General features: G+C 40.4%; 2 protein-coding genes across 3 annotated transcripts; both read left to right on the top strand.

The window, feature by feature from the left end:
- The first annotated feature begins 3603 nt into the window (after positions 1-3603).
- On the top strand, positions 3604-15176 carry os9 (OS9 endoplasmic reticulum lectin). Its single transcript, XM_076110436.1, has 15 exons — positions 3604-3848; positions 4286-4468; positions 7294-7357; positions 7438-7514; positions 7868-7966; positions 8681-8882; positions 9554-9709; positions 9836-9951; positions 10322-10382; positions 10645-10727; positions 10823-11032; positions 11139-11340; positions 11758-11925; positions 12435-12544; positions 13704-15176. The coding sequence occupies exons 1-15, from the start codon at positions 3630-3632 to the stop codon at positions 13839-13841; spliced, it is 2088 nt and encodes a 695-aa protein (XP_075966551.1). The 5' UTR covers positions 3604-3629; the 3' UTR covers positions 13842-15176.
- A 1384-nt stretch (positions 15177-16560) lies between these two features.
- Positions 16561-22633, top strand: LOC142970301 (glycoprotein-N-acetylgalactosamine 3-beta-galactosyltransferase 1-B-like). Of its 2 annotated transcripts, XM_076110442.1 has the most exons (4): positions 16561-16685; positions 16780-17050; positions 18640-19304; positions 20157-22633. In XM_076110442.1, exons 2-4 carry the CDS (start codon positions 16825-16827, stop codon positions 20523-20525), a joined length of 1260 nt encoding a protein of 419 aa, XP_075966557.1. In that variant the 5' UTR covers positions 16561-16685; positions 16780-16824; the 3' UTR covers positions 20526-22633. The 2 variants fall into 2 exon arrangements, with proteins under 2 accessions (XP_075966557.1, XP_075966556.1); XM_076110441.1 differs by having other exon boundaries at positions 16590-17050.
- The last annotated feature ends 835 nt before the right edge of the window (positions 22634-23468 follow it).

The raw sequence follows: 23468 nt of genomic DNA, 5'->3' as shown, positions 1-23468 counted from the left end.
AACACCTAAAATAAGTGGTCAAAAATTGTATTTGTATATGATTTGTGGAATTAAAATCTTGAATACAATTATACAATTAGCACATTCCTTAACTTCTCTTCATTACCAGCACTGCATGTGTGATTAATAATAAGTAAGAAAAGTTTACCCAGCTGCCTCTATCCAGTCAGTGAAAGGGCATCCTCTGTAGGCACCTGCATCTCCAGAAACCATGTAGACATTCACAGAAATGAGTTAACACCTTCCCCATCTGGAGACAAAAAGACATAAGCCACATGAATTATTAAATTATAGGGTGAAAAAGCATCACAACATCACAGACTTCCTCCCAAAGAATTATAAATCATATGAAGATCTGCACAAAGTAATTGCATCATTACATAAAAACACTGTCTCGGTACGAGCACTTTATGAATGATATTATAGATGAAGACCAGACAGGCTTTATCAAGGGGCGCCAAACCCAAGATAACATAAGGAGAACCCTACATATATTTTAACATATTAACCATAAAAATATCAATGCAGCCTTAATAAGTCTTGATGCAGAAAAAGCATTTGAATCAGAAACCGTTTATTGCCAATGTATGTTGCACATACAAGGAATTTGTCATGTCGGGTGGTGCATAACATTAAACAATAACATTAAACAATCAACACAGTGCAAGAAATAGAAACATATTAAAATGTACTGGGATGGGTGGTACAGAGGCATGAGCTCCTGCTGAGCTGGGGGAGGGGGGCCTAGTGGTCTGGGGCTGGTTGATGGAGCCGTGGGGGGTGGAGTCAGGACTGTCCCATTGTCTTCCAAATCTACAGTAGAACTCATTCAGCTTGTCTGCCAGACTTTGGTCGTTCCTGGAGTGGGGGGGGTTTTAGGTTTGTTATCTGTCTGAGACCTCTCCAGACATAAGCAGAGTCACTTGCTGAAAGCTGGTGTTGCAGTTTCAGAGTGCAGTCGTTTAGCGTCTCTCACCGCCTTACTAAACCTGTATTTTGCCTCTTTGTACATGTCCTTGTCCCAACTACATGTCTGTTCCTTGTGCAGCCATAGCTGTCTGAGGACAGTGACAGTGTTTTTACTGAATAAAATGTATGATATGGAACTGTTAACTCACAGAATAAGAGCTCAAGAGGAGCGATGTCGTGAGAAGTGGGAGAGATGGACGATGTTTACATGTCAACGATAACACAAGATAAGAACCCCTGAATATGTCTCTGGATTTACCATGCTTTTGAGGGGACAGAGCAATCCAGATCCTTTTTTTGTTCATTTTTTCTTTCTCTCTGTATGTATGTGTTCTGTCTATGATGAAAAGACAAAAATAAAGTGTGAAAAAAAAAGAAACACTGTCTTGCATCCACATGGTGCTTCATCAGGCCCTAAAAGCCCCAGGGGGATTTCTCTCAGAGGAAATGGTTCGCCATGTGTTCATTTTAAAAGCACTTCCATACACTTCATAACACATTCACAAACGCACTAGTTTCACTTCCTTCACAGGTGTAGACTCAAACATTGTCTCCAATCAGATGAAAATAGATATTGAGTACACAAGAACTTAGGTCTTACAACTGAAACGTTAATCCACTAACGGGATTGTATTCATTTCACAACCAGGCTTTTAGGTTCAGAATTATTTTGGTTGTCTAGATAAACTGTATGCCACAGTAGACATGTTTCAAAGCATGAAAAATATAAAACCACACAAATCCACAATTATGCATCACAGAACACAATTTGACAACAATATAGTGGTCAAAAACTATTTAATAACGCATTTTTGTAAAGCGATGACATGATATGATCATATCACCAAGATCAGACGATAATATCGAGTTATTGCTCAGCTAAAGCTGTAACATAATGTAATACAAAACGAAGAATATGACAAACTGGAAGCACAGGAAGGAATTCTTAAAAGAGTATCATCATCAATCTGTTGTTGTTGTTTTTTACATTAATGGGATTACCTTGTGCTATAGCCATAGCTGTGATGGTGAAACCACCCTTAGACGTACAGTAACCAAGATAGAGTAGTTCAACAGAGAGAAGAGATGACCTGAAGTCATGTGGAAATGTCTACGGGCCAATCAGAATGAAACTCTATTAGTTGTGCTGCTGTTTTTAATTACCTAAAAGGGAGCCTGTGAGAAGCTAAGGAGAGCTGTGGACATGATTCATAGATAGCTCTGTGGGTCCCTCCCAAAGTATGCGTGACAGATGTCTCATCCAGATTCTGAATATGAAATATTCTTATTCAGCATCAACAACGTGCTGCCTGCATCCTTAAACACAAGATGCATATCCCAGTAATGTGATCATCTGTCCAGCGAGCATAAATAGCTGCAGATAAAGTAGTCTACGATCTCTCAGAGAGGCCTATATATTAGCCTCCCTTGTAGCGATAAGACAGCAGGGAGAAAAACCATGCACTCAAAGCTTGATTAGATTAGGCCTGCATGCCTTACATGCTGAATCACATCTCCAAAACGAGGTTCTATTGCATTCAGGCATTTTATCGACAATTTTCTGGCTCCGAAATTCTTCACGCCTGTCTTTTCTTTACATGTTCTGCCTGGTCGAGAAACCGTCAAACGTTCACCCAGACCTGGAGATACCGACAGAAATACCGTGCAGAAAACAGATTCATAGGCCTATTAATATTCCATGTAAATCAGAAGAAAGGGGAGCTCACCTCAGTTCGAAGACGCAGTGTGTAGGCTGTTTCACCTCCCGCCTGCACGGAGGCTGTCCCTCTTAATAAATGTGTTCCTCTGTGGTCTTGTAAATGGGATTAGATGTGGAAAAATGGAGCGGCAAGGAGAAAAACAGGCGACCGCACATTACAGCACTGCAGGCTGTGGACGGACGCTCCCCTTGCAGCAGCGGAGAGCAAACCGCACCTCAACACAACACTCAGCGGTCAATCAGCGGAGCAGCGGCATCATGGAGCATATAACATATAACACACTAAATACATGAACTAGAGCACGGTTCCTGAAAATTCATGCATGCTATTTAGCAAATATGTTCCAACAACGAGACCTGCTCATTACTCCCCAATAATGCGTTTGTGTGTGTGTGTGTGTGTGTGTGTGTGTGTGTGCGTGTAGATGGGTGGGTGTGTGCCTGTGTCTGGTTTTATGTGTGGGAACATGTGAGAGCATTTTTTATGAGGGACTTTTTTATTTTAACGGTCTGTCTCCATACTGGCTATATCATGCAAATTCAGTAATCAATTTAGACACAGGTAGCTATACCACACAGCAGGAGTTCACATTTCAGGCTACCAATGTATCATGAAAAAAAATAATAGATATATTTGTAAAATATTGGACTTTATACATCTTAGAAAACACTAGTGTGGTGTTCCGTATGATTGTAATTTGGCCAAATTAGCTTGAGCCATAGACTGTAAGGTAAATGGCTTGAGCCCAATTGGTGCCCATGCTTGTACCAATGTGAGTTTATTATATGGAAGGACAAACATGTGCGTTGTTAATGTGTTTTTTAATGCTACAAAGATAGAGGCGCCGCCCATTCACATTGTGCCGGTGTTGTAAACTAATTCACCCCAGAACAATTGGCAGGCACAAAAATCAGCCAATGACAGACCCGCGCTTCTCGCATGGACCAATCAGCAGCTACCATGTCAGGCGTCCTGTGTTTTGTTGCTGTCATGAGGAGAGAGTCCACCATGGCTGCTTCCGTGGTTCGGTGGCTAAAAAGACTGTACGTTTTCATGTTGACATGTCCCCTCTGTGTCCCAGCCTTCTTGAATTTCGAAGAGCTGAATGAGATGAAATATGGGATTGAAATTCTTCCAGACCCCGTCATGTTGGGCCAGGTGAGTGAGGGTGGTTTTTGCGGAAGCTAACAGTTAGCTTGCTAGCTAGAAAGTAACGTTATAGGCTAACGCTGCCGTTAGCTAGCGTCACATATCTGCCTTTAACGTTACTAACGCGAGTAACGAATAACCTCTTTGTTATCTGGTTGAGAATCCTAATTTAAAATGTACAATTTTCTTGCGAGTTGGACGAGGGATAGTTAATGCTGACGTTGTTTACATGGGACCTACGCAGCAACCATCGTTGACAGCTGTCACAACACAGCTTCCTCACTTCCACTTCCACTTAGTTGCAACTTCATTAGATTTTAAAATTGACTAACTGCGAAGACAGTCGCAAAACCAGCTGACGTGATGTAATACCTTCAAGTAACGTTACTTTGCTAATCAATGGTATTGAAGATACTGCAGCTGGCGTAACAGTGTTTCTCCTTCAGACCAAGACAGACGAGGTGATGATCGTGTCCAGCAAGTACAAGCAGATGTACGAGTGTCGACTTCCAGCCCAGGCCGTCCGCTTTCATCAGGACCCTGCCTCTGAGCCCGACTCACACGGGTACTCTGGGCCTGACATCCCGGACCTACTCAGTCCAATGCACACTGCCCAGTGTCTAGTAAAGGTTAGTTCTCAACTGTATCTATGGGATCTAAATAGATGCTTATGCTGTTTAAAAACGAATTATTATATTCTGATTTATTTAAGCAAATTGATTTTGTGTGACTATACAAAATAACACCAGAAAGCAGTTTAATCAGATCGCTTGAGCCATAGTTGATGATGTGAATGTTGTATGTGACTGTAGATTGAAAGCTAGTTTGTCTGTGTTAGTTAACTTTGCAGTGTAACATTTGGGGATATTGAGCACATCCGTCCTCTGCTGGGTACAGGTACAAAAATAAAAGGGCAAGTTTCTTTTTATTGAGTCTGCACACTGAAAATTACACAAAAAGGTACATGGGGCATTATTTTAACCTTCAAAACAGGCTATGTCAATCAATCAATCACTCACTTATTAACGACCACATGGCTGAGGTTGGTAGACTTTGATTTCGATAAAGCATGGTGGATAAGCCCATTACAGCAGTGACAGAACATCTAAACACAGACATCAATATCAGATTAGACACATGACACACAACATACATTATCCACATACAACCACAAGACAACAATTCACAGTACAAAATGATACAAAGTTATGAAGCGCAGTTTATCTGTCAGGGTTAGTTGGACGTGTTCAGAGTTCTTATTGCGGTGGGGAAGAACTGTTTTTAAAACAGAATAATTTGTCAGGCAGGGTTGTACAGCGCCCCTAGAGGGCATCAGCTGGAAGAGGGGGTGGGCAGAGTGAGAGGGGTCATAGTTGCAAATGGGCTGACAACATCAGATAAACTGTATATGCCCATTTACAACTTCTGTCAACTTTGCAGTGTGCGTAAAAAACACACAAAATACAGAGAGACGGATAAAGCACATGCCATGTGAGCTAACACAGCCGTATTATTCAAGTGTATGGCATTCCTTGAGAAGATGTCAAAACAGGAAGTGGTTACTTACAATACCTATCACACACTGATGATATATTCAAAATATACGATATAAATGATACATTTTCAGCTACACATGAAAGTACAGTACCAACATAAACTGAATCTGAATGTCCTGTCAGCATGAAAATGATGAAGGAGACGCACGTCTCTGTATTGCTGCTTTATGTTTTCACTTGTTCATCTTAGAGTTCATTTAAGCTTCTTACAACAGAGATCCTGTTTCAATGTGACCTGGCACCTTTGTTTCCACACCGGGAGGCTGTGGTTGTGAGGCATACTAAAGGAATCCATGCATTCTTTTATGTTTGTATGTTTCGGGGTTATCCGTCTGTCCGTCCTTAGTATGAGTTATGTCCCATTCTGGTGAACGCAATATAAATTATGACATAATGTTCTGCAAAAACACTTTTTGTGCCACTATATGACACCATAATAACTCAGGAACAGAAGGGGAGATTGTAACCATATTGCACATTTTGTCAGATACTGAATGTGACACTAATCTTGGGTGCCTTACTAGAAACTGGTGATTGTAAAGATCTTTTGTGCTGCCAGATCAAGTGTGTGTGTGTGTGTAGCATTTATGTTTTATAATTTGTAGCATCTTTGCAGCAACATCCATATATGAAGCAATGTCTACAACTTTGTGTTCTATTAGAATCAGCTTCATTGGCCGAACACGTGAACACACACAAGTGACTCTGTTTGTTTCGCTGCTAATCTGACACAGCTCATTGTAGAGAGTGTGAGAAGGATTATCCAAAATGGCTTAGATTATCGTTGCACCATGTGACAAAGCGCTCTATCAATCTTCTGTGCGCCTCTGTAGAAATAGTGAAGATGGCATATTTCTCACGGGAAATGATTTACTGCAATCATACATCAACATAGTGATAACCTCCCTTTCACCAAAAAAATCCACCTAATACCTTTTATTACTTTCCTTCAGAGTCGTCGCTACATACACATGTACTATAAGGCCCTGGACAGCCATGGATGTAAACTGTAACTTGACTGGTTGGCGAAAGAATACAACTGCAAGGTGACATTATAGTTTGGTCCTGTAAATACATGGCTGTGTGGGGGACTATGTTTACAATCAAGAGAAGCTCATCAAAGAGAATGCTGTCAGTTGTGATGCGGGTTTTCCTCTGTATTTTATAGCAGAGGTGGACCAACCCGCCTGAAACAAAGACCTCCTCCTCCACCACCAGCATAACAAATAAATACACTTTTGTGAAATACAACATTAACTGTCATGGAAAAATAGCAGCGGTGCTGTTTTCACAGCAGAAGGCACATTTATTTAACAAGTGTGGCAATTGTTCTTCTAACTAAAGTGATCATGAGACTGGATACATCAGGATCAACTGCTGAATAATGTCCTGAGGGAAACCCTGTAGTGTTGTTTTAACAGGAGCTTAACTTAACACGGTGTGTGTGTGTGTGTATGTTAGCGGCATTGAGAGGACACAGAGGGATTGCTTGCTTCAACAGCTGATTGTATTTTCATTTTTTGTTATTTTAATTGACTTTGCAAGCAGGTTTTGAGCCTTTTTCATGAGTTCTTGTTTTTTATGTTAAAATTAATATTTCCCTTTTGACACACACATACGAACCTAATGCTCTTCCTGCATCTTGACATCAATTTTCAATCAACGACCATCAACCGAAGTGGATTTAGCAAACAATACGAGTTAAAAAGTATTTTGGAAGGTGTCCTATTGTTCTTAACCAGTTCAAAAACACAACAATATGTACACAAGTTGTTCGAGTGTGTGGAGTTCTAACGGGATCATCAATGATATTGTTGATCAGCAAGTAGCCTGGATGACAGGACAATCTGTCAGTCAAATACCGTTTATTCAAATGTTGTTGTCTGTGTTTTCGGCAGACGAAGGACTGGTGGACATACGAGTTTTGCCACGGTCAGCACATCAGACAGTACCACCTTGAAGGTAAGGGCTTACCCCCGTGTTTTTAATCGGTGTTTTCCATGACGATCGCTTGATGACATCCGTTGTTCTTCTCTCCTTAGACACAGAAATCAAAGGGGACATTCTCTTCCTCGGATATTATGAATCTGAATTTGATTGGAGCAATGACACAGCCAAGGTAAAGTTGCCTCCGTGTTGTGGTTGCAGTTGTCTTTTCTATCATTCTTGGTGATCTTTGATTACTGGGTATACATTAAAGAAAGTTCAAAATGATTTGATATAAATGGAACGCTTGTACTTGTGTGTGGCAATGGGTACTTTACGGTTGAATGCCTCAGGTGTTCATCTTACATATTCACATTATAATTATAGTCCTGATTTACCAGCTTCCAGTAATGAGGACTATCTGTGAATCTTTAGAAGTGCACAAACATCAGAGGCCTCACATTTAATGTTTGGATGATGCACTGAGTCTCCAAGAATAGTGCAAATCAGTTTGGTAAAATAAATATTCTTCTGTTTACTTCCCAGGCCTCCAAACAGCACCGGCTGAAGCGCTACCACAGTCAGACCTATGTAAATGGATCAAAGTGTGACCTAAATGGAAATCACAGAGAGACGGAAGTCCGGGTGAGACATTTGAATACAGGGTTTACAGGTCTAAGGTCTACGGGGTGAAATCTTCTCAAAAAATGATGACTAGCCTGCTCTCTTGCCCATAATTATCACCCTTCATGAATCATTTCAGGAGCCTGAAAGTGAGAGGATTTCCAACCAACTGTTGCATCGGCTCTCATGTTAACTGACTCCAAAATCAGCAAGCTGTACCAGTTTTCTAACCTGCTCCCATTTTTAAAACTACACACATTTCACACAATGTGTTCATCAGGGGGTCCTAAATCTTTGCGTAAAATATTTAAGCTTTAGGAGTTAAGTTTTTTTGCCTGGGAAGCAGGGCTATGAGATGTGCACCTCTGCCTAAAGTAACCGAGGAGTCACTTCTCAAATACCATCACCTTTGATTGCTGACATAACGGCAGCAGAAATGTCTTCTTGATGTTCTTCGACATGCTCCCATTCCCACAATGTTCACTCTTCACACTTAATTTCACATTAAAATGTAGTTAAATCTGTGTTCTTTCCAATAATGTAGCTGTGGAAGCAAACCGACTTCCACATTTTGCCGTAGGAGCCTGAAAGTGAGAGGATCCTGAACCATACTACTTCACTTTCTTCTTACACATTTAGCCAGCAGTACAGGGTAGCATCAGCTCTTCAGCATCCAGCATTGGCACCGCAATTCCTTCAGAAACTGCTTTTCTAATTTGACTCTATTGTTTCCAGTTTGTGTGTGAAGAAGGCTCAGGTGACTACATTGCCCGAGTGGATGAGCCTCAGTCGTGCCGCTATGTGCTGACAGTTCACACCAGTCGTACCTGCCTGCATCCGTTCCTGCAGCCGCCATCCACTGCCAAGCCACAGAGTATTGTGTGCCAGCCAGCACTCAGTGCCCAACAGTACATGGATTACGTCAAGGCTCAAGTCTGTAAGTACACACTGTGTCACAACATTTGGGGAGGGTCCTGTATGTTGCATACCTGAATGTTGTGTCCTGGTGAAGCAGGAGACTGGGGGACGACATAATGTGGGAAAGGAGTATTTGAAAGTGTGATGGCGATATCGGATAGGAAGATAAAGCCGTACTGTAGTGACCGTTGCTTCCCAATAAAAAAGTCACTACGGTTGCTGAAATGTTTGTTCTGACGCGTGTCATAAATAACGAAGTCCAGTTTCCAATATAGGCATTTTATTTCTCACATAATCAGAGTTCACCACTTTCTCTTCAGTTATCCATTTTCTCCATAAACCAATAAATCATAACATTTGCATTCGTTAAATGTGCACGGTCAAAAACTGTTTGCTTCTACCTATTAGCAACAACCTGTGTCCAATGACCCCACTGATTATATTACCTGTGGCCTGATTCACACCGGCACTACGCCCCCATGTGGTGGGAGGTTGTACAAAAACAAAAACAACAAAATGGCTCTTACACGTACAATGTACAACTTATTTGACATTTGTTGTTGAATAGGTGATTGATACATGAAATCTTCAATATTAATTTTAAAGCAATAACAAATGTGTCATATGATTGTTGTTTCTTTCCCTCCCTCCTCCTCCTCCTCCTCCTCCTCCTCCTCGGTCTGTTCCCAGCGGACACAAAGCGTAAAGTAGAGCAGATCTCAGAGGAGCTGAGGAGTCTTGATGAGATGTTGGCTGGTAATAAAGGGGCAGATGGTGCAGTGGAAGTAACAGCAGAAGATACATCATCTGCACCAAGTGATGACCTGAACCTCTCCGATACAAAAGGTGCAATTTATTTTACAAATTACCTTTTAAAATATTGTGGAAATTTGTCAATCTACTAAATATAAATAGCCACTGGGTTTTTATGTCCATCACACTAGACTTGTGTGTGCCTTTATTTTGAAACAGATACTGCTGATGTATCTGAGGACGCCGGGTCGGAGGAGACAGAAGATTCTGACTTCTGGGACGGAGTTACAAAGCCACGGAGTTCAAAAACAACTGCTTCTCAACAGGAAGATCAGGTACAGAAATACGTCTTGGAATCCGGTTTCCCTTTTAATGAATGATGCTTCACTTGTAAATAACAGACTGTGCCAATGCTTGTCAAAGTTCTGATTATCTTTTGTGGAGAAGCTTTGTAGTATTTTTAATCTCGTATTAATAGAATGCGTTTTCACGTCTTCTCTTAATCTTGGTGCTGTTGATAACAACCAGACTAAATTAACACTTCGTTGATACATTGTTTTCAAACTTCATTGTTGTGGTTAACTGGCAATATATGTTTTAAATGTTGAGGTGGTTCTTCTCCAGCCAGATCCCGACTGCTAGAGGATGCAGGTTGATTCCTTCACCGCTTCTCGAATCTAACGTGATTTTGTTTTCTACGCACAGGCAGCAGATGACGGCTATAACTCGCTGACAGACAATGAAGTCATAGATGATGGTGATGAAGGTATCGCATCTCTACCACACACACACACACACACACACACACACACACACACACAGAAGACCAATGTTATTCATGATCATTCAATGTCCTGCTGCTTTACAAAGCCTCAAACAAGATTAATAGAACCGCAGAGTCTCTTATTTATTTCTGTGCAGTTAAGTTCTCAGATTTTCAAACTGAACGTTTCCAAATGGAGAACTTTGTTAATTAAACATTTATTTTGTCTGTTGTTCATTTCTCTCTTCACATTAATGTCTTTCAGTTGAAAAATTTAACTTTAAAATCATCACTGACCCAGCAGACCTGATGAAATTTGTCCAACATCTCAAAGAGAGTAACAGGAAGGTCAGTACTCGCCAAGATTACGATGAAAGTTTCTTTGCAGTGTACGGGTATTCCAATTCAATGCTGCATTTCCTTCTTTTTCTTTTTTTTTTTAGAAAGCACAAAACCAGGTCAAAAGTCGAGGAGAGACGCTGACAAGCGACAGCGTGACAGAGAAGCTTGGCGAGGAAGAGAAAGATGAAGATGAAGATGAACGACTACTACACGAGTTCGAGGATGAGATGGTCGATCTCTCCGTGACCACTGAGAAGATTGAAGAGATAAAGGAGGAAATGCAGAAGGAGTTTGACAACATCATAAACGAGGTTTCAGACTAGAGACAATGTGTAATTTCAACATGAAGATTGATGTATTCAAATGTTACCAGACACAATCTAAGGATGCTTTGATGTGATTGTCGTTGTGTTTTAGGCTCAGCAGGAATTAGAGACGGAAGGTCTAAAAGGGGAGTTTGATCGCACTCAGGCAACACAGACACTGGAGACGACGCTGGACAAGCTACTTGATCATCTGGAGGAGAAAGATGTCCAGGACCCAGAGCAGCAAACACCAGGAGTCCAAAGAGCCAGTGACCCCACCAGGGGCAGCCCCAGCCTGGCTCCGAAGCAGCCAGGTAATTGGGCACCCTGTCCCTCTGTGGTCATGTTCATATCTGTTAACTCTGTGTCCACCTCCATCATTGTCATGTTTCATTCATACGTGGTGTAGATCTTCGTTGTGACATCTTTCATCCAAGATTAAACGCACACATGGAGTTCTCCACGGAGAATTTATGTTTTCAGATTGATATTTTGAATTCCATTTGTTAGTTAGCAGTCTTTCATCTACTGCCATTTATGTATCTGTGGCTGATTTTTGGTAATTAAATCAATCAGTGTTATGAATTGATGACAGTGCAGAAATGTAATTCTTATAAGATAGTGTTTTGGAATACACAATCTTGGTTCTTACCTCCTCCATCCTGTGGCCCTGCTGATAGGTTTTTGAGGTGAACTGTGCTGTTTGTCCCTCTTTTGTCTCGTCACCCCAGACCAAGCAGCCGACGACCATGTTAAGATCAAAATTACTAAGTATAAGACGGGCAGCAGCCCTGATGGGGAGGTCAAAGTTCAGGAGATGGGCGAAGGAGACCCCCAGTGGCAGCACATAAAGGACGTGGTTAAAGAACAGCTAGAGAGAGCAGGACTGAAGGCAGAAGGTATGATGGGGGAGGGCCCGAAACACTCATGGCCTTTTTCTCTCTTCTCTCTGTTATCTTGAGCATATAGTAGTTCTGTACTTCTCTCATTTTTGTCAAGAAGCATACTACTGTCAGATTTAGGGTTTTCCCAGGTTAAGCTGTTCAAAGGACACTTAACATGCTAATATTATAAAGGGTGTCCTTCATTTCTCATGCTGCCAGCAATTAAACATATGCTTTAACCTAAGATGGAGAAACTGTTTAGACATTAGATCAGGGACACATTAAATTAGGTACTTTTTAAAACAGAATACTTTGAAAATGTAAAGATCACAGAAGCAAAAACATATCTCTGACTGCAGCTAGCTGAAGCTTATCCTAAAGGGAAATTAAATGTGTGTCCATGTGCGTCCTTTTTCATTCACAGTTATGTTTATCATGCTTCATCGTGATTATTTGTTTGGAGCCACTTGGAAGTACATGTGCGTAATCGGCACGCCTGCCCTTTCCCCTGTTTTTCTTTGTAGGTAAAATTGAGGTGAAGATCTTGACGCGAAAAAATGCAGAGGAGGCAGGTGATCAGTGGCTGACAGAAGAAGATACAAAGTCCTTCAGGGAGCTCCTCATAAATCTCCTGGTAATTTAAGAAGTGATAGTAACTTTTTATTGGGTTCATTCGGAGCCTCTGGGTGGGGCTTAGGCTCACAATGCTGTGTTTACCAGCAGCTGTGTGCTGTAGAGTTCCAGCCCTTATTTACTTTACTTAATTTACTTCATCACAGAAAGCTGCTCTTTAAAGTATAACAGAATTTATTGAATTCCAATAATACTGATCAAGTCAATAATATCTAAAACTAACAACTACTACTTTAAAATGATGAGCCTACCATCTAAAATCAACAAACAATCTGGTGTGTGTGTGTGTGTGTGTGTGTGTGTGTGTGTGTGTGTGTGTGTGTGTGTGTGTGTGTGTGTGTGTGTGTGTGTGTGTGTGTGTGTGTGTGTGTGTGTGTGTGTGTGTGTGTGTGTGTGTGTGTGTGTGTGTGTGTGTGTGTGTGTGTGTGTGTGTGTGTGTGTGTGTGTGTGTGTGTGTGTGTGTGTTCCCTCAAGTTATCATTTTTGGAAAAAAAAAAGTATGTTTTAGTTTAACAGCAAAAAAAGTTGCCTAATATTTCATCGCACGTTGAATGAAAACCTTTTTTTACTACTTTTACTGAAGCTTCTGATAAAAAAACAATAATGAAATAATAACTGTTGTGCTTCAGATAACTAGTCTGTGAAATATGAGGGAAAGTAATGACCAGCTGGTTTCAGGTTTGCTGAGATGGGTCCGCAGGGTTTCCTGCAGCATTTTATTGTAGAGTTGAACTACCTTGCCTAAACACCCTCATCTAACCTCATAAAATATGAAAACACGTTTTACGAGATAAAACATTAACCTGCAAGGAAAGGGAGCAGAGGGGTTATTTCACACAGCCAACGAAGCCTTTTCAATTAGTGTGACTATTGTTTTGTTTTGTTTTTTTCATCCTCACTGAAACCCACTTACCACCCTCAAGTACACTTCTCTTCAACCTTTGCCAAACTGTCTACAAAACGTGTGTGTTTTGTCATTGACATTCAGCAAATCAGAATAAGGACTTTGACACGTATAATAAGCTTTTTCTTTTGTGGGGAAAAAGTTGAAAAAGTGATGTTTTCTTTTAATTTTCCACAAGTCATATAAACATGCATTCATAAAGGTGGTTGTTTGTAAAACCATCATTCCCCCCCCCCCCCCCCCCCAAATCTTACAGACTGGAGGCACAGAAGAGGTTTACAAAGAGCAAAAGAGGCAGCAGGAGTTGGAGAACAACTATAGGTTTGTGTGGGGAGAGTCCCAGGAGGAGTCCCAGTCATCCGGCCCCTCTGACTCAGACGACGTGGACATATGATCTCATTCAGTGCAGCTGTTGTGACGGTGAACTCCTGTGGAGGGAGCCCCATTTATTCAATTACTGCTATTAAAGCTGGTGGATAACATCTACTCACCTGTTTGCACATTCTGAAAATGTGTCTGTGTGTCTTGAATAGGCAATATGTGTCTGGAGTAGGCACCAGTTATATGTTGCACGATGACCCCGCAACATCTCAGCTGTACTGTGCAGTTGAATGAAGTTATGCATTTTCCCCTTTTTGAAGGGATTCAGTTTTGAAAGATGGTACTTTTTTTTTTTTTTTTTTTTTTTAGTGACTTCAACTGAATATTTGCATCTAGTTCTGAAGTTGTCAGCGGCACACTGTGTCCACAGTTCAATTATTACTTGTATGTTGTTATTGACAAAGAAGTCCTTAGATTTAAAAGACAGCTGGGGGGGGGAATTGTGCATGCCTCAAACTGAAGGAGTGTTTGCACAGGTTGTTCAAGTTACAGTTTACGCCAAAGGATGATTGTGTCTGGATATGAAAAACAAAGGACAAATACTGAAGAGTTCCCATTTCAGTTCCCACTTGTCTTTGAAACTTTCTGTTGCTGCATTTGGTGATTAGATTAAACACAATTGTAGCTTACAGAAGTGTTTGCACACATGCTTTTGAAAAGGTTTGTCCCAGAATTTTAACATTGTTTCACAGAAATGTTTATTTCAGGTTGTCCTGCTGTTAAATGGATCCAAAAGAAAAAAAGCACTTAAAGAAATTTAGGAAGATATATCTTTTAAGTTTGTACTTTAATTTCTGACAATTTAACTTACCCTAATTTAGCAAAGGAAAAGAAAGAATGCTACACCGTCAATCAGATTCAGTGTACCCGAATAATGAATCTACACAACTTTTCTACGGATTGTGTATTTAGGGGCTGAATTTGTATCATTTGTGAATAACTGTGACTACTGGGAACTCAACTTGTACATAATTGTTGCGTGAATATGTTTTTGAATTGATTTGATGTATAATAGCACAAATTAAGTCAGACTCGAGTTACCAGAGTAAATGTGGTCAATTTAGGCATTTATTCCCAAAGAAGCCAGTATCCAGAGGCTCCAGATCAGATAAGAAAGCAGAAAAATGCTTCAGGATGTGTGTAGGTGCGTTTCTTCACTTGGCTAACTGGATTTGTCTTGCTCTTGCATTGTTATGCATCTTTTAATGGTCTAATCTGATTTTGGGCCTGTATTGCAATGCGATGGAAAACCCAAAGTTAACAGGATCTGTTTATAATCAGATACCTTTGATCTAGGATAAATAAACAAAATACAATATTTGGAAAAATAAAAATGTTTGCTAAGTAATTACACCTGTATATTTATTTTCAGTAGGACGCGCCTGCGCTTTTCTTTTGAAATATCCCGACCTGACCGGAAAAAGTTGTGTCTTCTGGACGGAAAACGGAACCCAGATTAGTTAGAAGTAGTTTCTGCAGCGTTTTGAAACATTTTTACATGGGTGTTTTTGTCTGTAACGTTATTTTCATTAAACTACGGGGCTTAGTCCAATCAACAGTACATACAGCCAGCTCGGTCGGTCACCTGGATAACGGTAACGCTTCCGTTAGTTGACGTTATGTTGACACAACAGGAAGGATTGCTAGCACTGAAGTTACCGTTAGCAGTGTCGATCAAACCAACGGACCAGCTAACGTTTACCAACGGCTGTTTTAACAATAGACATTCAATACATACTTGTTGCAGTTTAATACATGTTCTCAAGACAAATAATAAAGGGACATTTGTATTACATCACAAAACTCCCAATGTACTGCATGTTTAGAAGAAAACAAATAAAATCATAAAATCTTTAATGATCGGCTTAACTGAACTCGTAACCTCGGACCAGTAGCGCCGAGATCGAAAAGCGGCCGATGGTATGCTACTGTTGTTCAGCTGTAGGTACCTATCCCTGGAGTAGTATGCTACTCTTGTTCAGCTGTAGGTAGGCTACCTATCCCTGGAGTGGTATGCTGCTGTTGTTCAGTGGTGGGTACCTATCCCTGGAGTGGTATGCTGGTCAGTGGTGGGTACCTATCCCTGGAGTGGTATGCTGCTGTTGTTCAGTGGTGGGTGCCTATCCCTGGAGTGGTATGCTGCTGTTGTTCAGTGATGGGTGCCTATCCCTGGAGTGGTATGCTGCTGTTGTTCAGTGGTGGGTACCTATCCCTGGAGTGGTATGCTGGTCAGTGGTGGGTACCTATCCCTGGAGTGGTATGCTGCTGTTGTTCAGTGGTGGGTGCCTATCCCTGGAGTGGTATGCTGCTGTTGTTCAGTGGTGGGTGCCTATCCCTGGAGTGGTATGCTGCTGTTGTTCAGTGGTGGGTGCCTATCCCTGGAGTGGTATGCTGCTGTTGTTCAGTGGTGGGTGCCTATCCCTGGAGTGGTATGCTGCTGTTGTTCAGTGGTAGGTACCTATCCCTGGAGTGGTATGTTGTTCAGTGATGGGTGCCTATCCCTGGAGTGGTATGCTGCTGTTGTTCAGTGGTGGGTACCTATCCCTGGAGTGGTCTTAGTACCACATTTTTTATTTTATTTTTTTGTAGTTATTTTTATTTTATTCAATTTAGTGATTTCTTTTTTTTCTTGGATTTGTTTTTTTTGTGAATGTAAAAAATAATAACATATATATATATATATATATATATATATATATATATATTTTTTTTTTTGTGATTTTTCTTTTTTCCTTTAGTGAATCATTTTTTTATTCTTGGATTTTTTTGTGATTTTTTTTAAAATGTAGTGGTTTTGTCGATTTTTCTTTTTTTTTCTTTTGCTGGTGGAAATGGGCTTCCATATGCAATACTGCTGGTGAGTAACATTAAACCACACCTTAAACAGGGAGTGACGCTTTTACTCAGTTGACACTTTCATTTGATTTTTTCTCCTTCGCCACCGTATTCAGCACCTGCCAAGTTGAACGACTGACTGTGAGGACACCGGGTCCAGTATGAAGGCCCTCGGATCCAAATTCTCCTTCTGTGCGGGTTTTGTGGTGGGAACCTGCACGCTGTACGTGTTTCTGCGGCAGGTAAGCTTTGAGAGGACCATGTCATCACAGCAGGTCAGCAGCTTGCATCAACTTCATGACCACCAGCAACAGCCTGAGGAAGAGAGGAAGATATGGAAGAAGGAGAGGTCTGCTCTGTTCAACCTAAGGCACCCTCATCATACAGGTACGCCATATGGACGTTTCTTTTTTTATATAGAAAGTAAGTTTAAGTACAATAATAAACTCAACATTAGTTACTTATAGGACATAGTATTAAACGAGTTATTGCTGAGCTTGTTATGATTTCTTTATGTATCATAGTAACCGTGTCTAAAAACCTGTTCCCAAAGTGTTTACATTTATCACTGTCAAAAATACAACTGAGTCAAATCCAAGAATAGCATAAAACCATCGTCCTAGCATAAAACCATCGTCCTCAATTAAATAGTCGTAATCAATAAAGTCCAGAACTAAGCAGATATTATTATGGGTAGATCTTCCTTTGAGGAATCCTGATTGGGTTGTGCTAATCTACTTCTAAAATCGACTAACTTCTGAAATGTCTATTTTTAATCTCGTTGCCAAGACTATTGTAAAAATCTTCTAATACTATTTAATAATTTAGAAGTGTAACACAACTTGGATTGCTTCAAAGCCTTTTCAAGGTTTAGGTACTCATTTGATTAGGCCTTGTTTCATTAGTTGGAATGCTGGTTCAGCAGCATTCCAACTCTTGTTATTTGAATCTTTATTCAACTTCTTCGACATTAACCTTGAGTTAGTCTGCCTCTCCAACCTGGGGCTTCCTCACCATGGCAACCAGTGACTCGCACTGTCTGTCTGTCTCTCTATCACTTTTTCTGTCTCTCTCTGTCTTTCTCCCTCCCTCACTCACTCACTCTTTCTCTCACTCTCTCTGTCTGTATGTCTCTTTCTCTCTCACTCTTACACTCTCTTACTCTCACACCACTGTTCTTATGAAAAAACCTCCCTTTGGAGTAAAAGATGTACTACTGTTACTACTGCTGTTTATACTTCTACTACTAATACTGCTACTACTGCTAGTATGACTACATCTGCTACTTCTGCTACTACTACTGTTGATATACAACTACTATTTCTACTACTGCTACTTCTGGTACTAAAACTGCTAGTACTACTACTGCTGCTACTACTTCTTGTTACAATTACTACATCTACTACTACTACTACGACTTCTACAGTTTAACAGTTTAGCTTCCAGCTTCTCCTGCATTGTATTTCAGCTCTTAGCTTCTTTAGATAATGTTGAAGCTGAATGTACACACGGCTTTACAGTAACCAGGTTCCTACAGCGCCTGTAAACATATTCTCCAATTACCCTGTAACCTGTTTTCTCTGGTTAACCTGATTATTGATCAAGTGCCTGTAAACACGTGTGTGTGGTTGGAATTGAAAGTTGACCAAACATTTATTTTTGATGATCGTCTCACTGAATTTGGTTTGGATCTGTAGTTGTACCTCTAAATGTTTGTTCATTTTCTGATGCATATTATTTCATCTTAACCTCCATTTTATGATTGGCTTTTCATTTTTAACCATCCACTTTGAGTTCCTGGTTCTGGATTTATATGCTAAACCCTACACCCCATATTTGATTTCCTCTTTTGAATGTTGTCTTTTCCCCTTCAACAATATATTGTATTAACTATTGTATGATTGGATACTATCACAGTTTACTATGGAGAGATTACAGTGTGAAATGTTATATTACTATTTGTATCTCCTTACTAGGTGAGGATAGCAGCATGGCTGATGAACTATACAAAAAGGTGCGTATTCTTTGCTGGGTGATGACTGGACCCAACAACCTGGAGAAGAAGACTCGCCATGTGAAGTCTACTTGGAGTCGCCACTGCAATATCGTGGTCTTCATGAGCTCTGTGGACGACCCCGACTTCCCCACGGTGGGCTTAGACACAAAGGAGGGTAGAGACCAGCTTTACTGGAAAACGATCCGGGCCTTCCAATATGTCTACGATCATCACAGCAACGAGGCGGACTGGTTCCTTAAGGCAGATGACGACACCTACGTAATTGTAGACAACCTGCGTTTGGTTCTCTCGAACCACACGCCGGAAGAGCCGATTTACTTTGGCCGAAGATTCAAGCCCTTCGCCAAGCAGGGCTACATGAGTGGCGGTGCGGGCTATGTGTTGAGCAGAGAGGCTCTGCGGCGATTTGTAGAAGGATTTAAAAGCAAAGTCTGCACTCACACTAGCTCTGTAGAGGACCTGGCATTGGGGCAGTGCATGGAGAAAGTTGGAGTGCTGGCAGGGGACTCCAGAGACGCTGTGCAGAGGGAGACATTTCATCCATTTGTCCCCGAGCAGCACCTCACTGCCAAGTTTCCCAAGAGCTTCTGGTATTGGAGCTACTGCTACTACCCGATCTCAGAGGCAAGTGCAGCAAACATTCTGGACTTTCTCTTTGTTGTTGACGTGGTAGTACACTGGTTTGACGCAACTTCAGCACTGCTAATGTTTGAAAAGACAACTAGCTTAAGACGGACAACTATATGCTTGTTAAAACGGATGTACCGATCAAGTTCTTTTGCTCCCAATCCTGATCTAAAAGATTCAATATTGAGTATCTGCCGACACCGTGTTCCCATCAGATACTTCTATTTTCCTAATACGGCTGCATAGTGCACACTTCAATTAGGCTACATTAAAGGTATTACAATCAATCAAATATATATCCTTAACAATTGAATAGTTTAGTATTGCATTAAAAAAAACAATCCCTACATCCAATCTGTTCCTTAATGTTTTTTTATCATCATTTATACAAAACGTCAAAGTATGAAATAACAAACACTATGTAATCTTTTGGGCCTCGTCACAGTAAAAGTGTCCTCCAGTGTTTGTTGCTTCAGTGCAGCTTTTGCCCAAGTTACCTGAATGAACTGTATTCCGTTGAGAGTTTATGTTTGTCTTCTGTATATGTTTTGCATTGATTACATTAACAAATTACTCTTACTGGCTTTTTGCTTGCAATGGGGAGTGGTACAGTGAGTGTGGCTGTCTGTGAGTCTGTTTGACATCTGATGTAAAACAAAGGATCTGATCCGGCCAAGCCTTGACTCACCCCGATGTCGATCTTTGAGATAAAATTGGGACATTTGCCGAGGTCAACAAAGTTTTCCCATAGCTGTTTGTGGTCAAACTGGTTAATCCACAGTAACAAGGAAAGCTCAACCATTTTGTCTCTGTATTGTTGCATAACTACAATACTCTCTTTTTTCTCAGGGTCCAAACTGCTGCTCGGACTTGTCCGTGTCATTCCACTATGTAGATGCTCCACAGATGTATTTATTGGAGTACTACACATATCACCTGCGTGCCTTTGGCTACAGATATCGTTACCAGCCCCCCGTCCCGCTGGTGTACAATATTAAGCAGTCAAGTTCCCGGGATGCTGCAGAAGAAGGAAAAAAAGAGCTGACTTCTCAGGAGAAAGGGCAAGGAGAGGGGGATGATCCATCCAGGACTGACAAGAGACAGGATATAGATTCCCCTCCTGCTGCTGGTAAGGACCCTCCTGCTGCTGTTAAGGACCCTCCTGCTGCTGGTAAGGACCCTCCTGCTGCTGGTAAGGACCCTCCTGCTGCTGGTTAGGACCCTCCTGCTGCTGGTTAGGACCCTCCTGCTGCTGGTAAGGACCCTCCTGCTGTCCCAGCAGGCAAATAACAGTTTGACTGTGTGGGTGCGTGACGGAAACTGCTTATTCATTGTGATAATCTTCACTCCAATTTTTACACAAGTAGAAAATAAGTCCACTTTGATTTGAAATGTCTCCACACATACGTGCGTTTCTGAAGGACTGCTGCTAATGTGAATTGCAACTGCGAGACTGGTCTTAAGGCCAAGAGGTGATTTATGACTTACCCTCGTTTTCAGGTTTTTTTTAGGTGGTTTTACAGCTGAACATCTTCTTTAGACGTTGGGAATGGCTTTCTGTAACCTGCACTCATTTGTTAATTAACTAAAGCACCTTTTTAATCCACATGATACTAGTATGTTCCAGAGCCACTTCAATTTGATTAGTCAAATATTTTATCTTTGTCTTGACTTTTGCAAATCGCTTGTGGTTTGCTGGAGTTGTTTGACTTAATTTCACACGGATGACCATATGCCTTGGAAGCCAATATACGCCCAGAGCTGCTCAGACGGAGCATAAAGCTTTTCAGATCAAATTGAAATCAAAAAGTGCCTCACCTTGTACATCAGCCAAACACCCATTTGTCCACAGTGATTCGGGTTTTTTTTTTTTTTTTAACCAGTTTCCATGTCGCATCCCAAACTCGTCAGGCTGCGTTCAGAAGCATGTTCACGATAAAGTTAGGTGTAACGCTGTGTACACAATCTGTGGAGGACTTAATCAATTTTATTTGATTGTATGCTGCGGTAGCTCAGAGAAGCTTGATTCCATATGAAAAAAAAGTCTTATATTTGTGTCAAGTTTTTTATTTACATGAATAGGGCTGCAACTAACTATTTTTATTGTGGTCATCTTTACTGATTTATCTTCCAATTAATTCCAAATACATTTCTCAACTAACTTGAGAAATTGGCCTGTAAAATGTCAGAAAATAATAAAAAATGCCCGTTAAGATTTCCTAAAGTCCTAAAAACCAGGTCTTAAACCCCCCCACAAAATACAGATAGAAAGTTAATTTCAGCAGGAAACCATTGTTTGGAGGCATTCATATTTCTCTATGTCTAATAGAAATACATTAATGTGAGAATGATGCTTTTAAATAAAAAGTCCAAATTTATAAATGTATACAGTCCAGCCAAAGATTTGCATGAGGGATGATAACAGACACACTAGTCTGTATTTTTGTCAATCAATCCAGGTGCTTTCTATTTGTTTATGTCATTTGTGTATGTCCAGTTAACTGTATCCTTTTGTTCTCCACCATGGGGTTAATTTGATCTGGAATACAATACCTTGTCTGGCTGAAGGTGTGTTTAACCGGTTAAACACAAGGAAGACAAGGAAGTAGTTGGTTAAATATAATTCTTTGTTTGAAATGAAACGCAGTCTTCTCCAAATCATGTTTACCTGTGCTTCCTGAAACCAGTACTAGACACGCACACTTCTCATTTCTCCTCATCTCTTCCTTGTGGACTCATCAGCTTGTGCCTTGTCAATTTGAGATTGTATAATTCATCAGCTGCACACATGACGTTGCACTGTGACATCACCATGATGAGAGTGATGCTTTCAGATGGAGTATGATTTTATTGAATCCTTCCAATGTAATGAGTATATGGCCTTTGGGAAAGCCAGCAGATGACGTGTTCATGTCAGCAAGAATTTTTATTTTATTTTTAGTTTGTGTAATTAAAATGAAAAAAATCCAGTTTAAACCAAATCAGCATGTTTTGCATAATTGCTTCCTTTGAAATGAATTTGTACAACATTTTAGTAGCAAAGGACTATAGGGCAGATTCTTCTGCGGGCAGCTGTGCAAGCCCAACACATCTGGTCTCTGGTGCCTGTGATACCACACATCCAGTCCTTGACAATCTACTCCAACATTCAAATTTGATCTAAGGGAAAGGTGTACAGTACTGTATTTATATTTGAAATGTATTTATGTTGGTATTGACGTTTAAATTGAGTCAGCACACTTAAGTGTGTAAATTGATTTTGTGTGACCAGTGTGCAGGATCGTTTGGTACTTTAATCACTATAAATAAATGCATATTTTACTGTACATTTGTTTTGTTTTTACATTTGTTTACGTGATAACGAGTCAGAACAATTTCTATTGACGGTAGAAAAGCATCCATGCATGGTTAATGTGGCTTTTCCACCTCCCTGTGCTTTAATAACTTTGATACATCGTCCTCTGTTGTTACAAAGCTGTGAGGATTTATCAGTGCTGTGAGAGACTGCAGGTTTTACAGTCTGTGTTGAGGTGGGGGAGGCGCGACGTCCCACCACGGAAAGCGTTGAAACCTAAGTAAGGAAAACAAGGTTTTTAAAAGATTCGGCAACAAATTTTCTTTGTTTAATTTTGAGGAGGATGCACATCCATGCACATACCTCTGCCTTCCATAATTGATGAATTGGCCTCTCCTAGTTTGTAAATACTCCTCGGCACACGGACAATTCATTCCTGTTCATACAAAGAAAAAAATAACCTTGAAGTAGTTATCGTAATCGCTACATTAGTTGTTGCAATATTATTTTTTCAAACCAGACTAAGTTTTATTGAAAGTTTAGTTTTATATATAAGTGTGTGTGTGTGTGTGTGTATATATATATGTATGTATGTATGTATGTATGTTTATACAAAATATTTTTCTAACATGTTTATATAAAATTAAAAATCAATTGTTATACTTTTTTCAAATCTCATACTCGATATCTGCTTCAAGTGTCCGGGCTTTTGTCAGTCTACGATGTTATGAATCAAAAATCTGCACATATTTTTGGTGGAAAATTATCGGTGTGCTATCAGTTTTGTAATACTGGGAGTTATTTCATTTTTGGTATTGATTAAAAAAAAATCATCATGCACAAATGTTTATTTGTCCTACAAATAG

Source organism: Anarhichas minor, unplaced genomic scaffold, assembly GCF_050575085.1.
Source record: "Anarhichas minor isolate MPS153535 unplaced genomic scaffold, ASM5057508v1 ptg000043l, whole genome shotgun sequence".
Taxonomy (NCBI): Eukaryota; Metazoa; Chordata; class Actinopteri; order Perciformes; family Anarhichadidae; genus Anarhichas; species Anarhichas minor.
This window is presented reverse-complemented; position numbering and strand designations above follow the sequence as displayed.

What these genes read in the sequence shown, in the direction of transcription:
- os9 (XM_076110436.1), top strand. Translation starts at nt 3,630, where the DNA reads ATGGACCAATCAGCAGCTACCATGTCAGGCGTCCTGTGTTTTGTTGCT. An exon ending in CTTCTCAACAGGAAGATCAG is followed by an intron (nt 9,952 to 10,321) that starts GTACAGAAATAC and finishes TTCTACGCACAG; the next exon opens with GCAGCAGATGACGGCTATAA. An exon ending in AGCAGGACTGAAGGCAGAAG is followed by an intron (nt 11,926 to 12,434) that starts GTATGATGGGGG and finishes TTTTCTTTGTAG; the next exon opens with GTAAAATTGAGGTGAAGATC.
- LOC142970301 (XM_076110442.1), top strand. Translation starts at nt 16,825, where the DNA reads ATGAAGGCCCTCGGATCCAAATTCTCCTTCTGTGCGGGTTTTGTGGTG. An exon ending in AAGGCACCCTCATCATACAG is followed by an intron (nt 17,051 to 18,639) that starts GTACGCCATATG and finishes TCTCCTTACTAG; the next exon opens with GTGAGGATAGCAGCATGGCT. An exon ending in GCTACTACCCGATCTCAGAG is followed by an intron (nt 19,305 to 20,156) that starts GCAAGTGCAGCA and finishes CTTTTTTCTCAG; the next exon opens with GGTCCAAACTGCTGCTCGGA.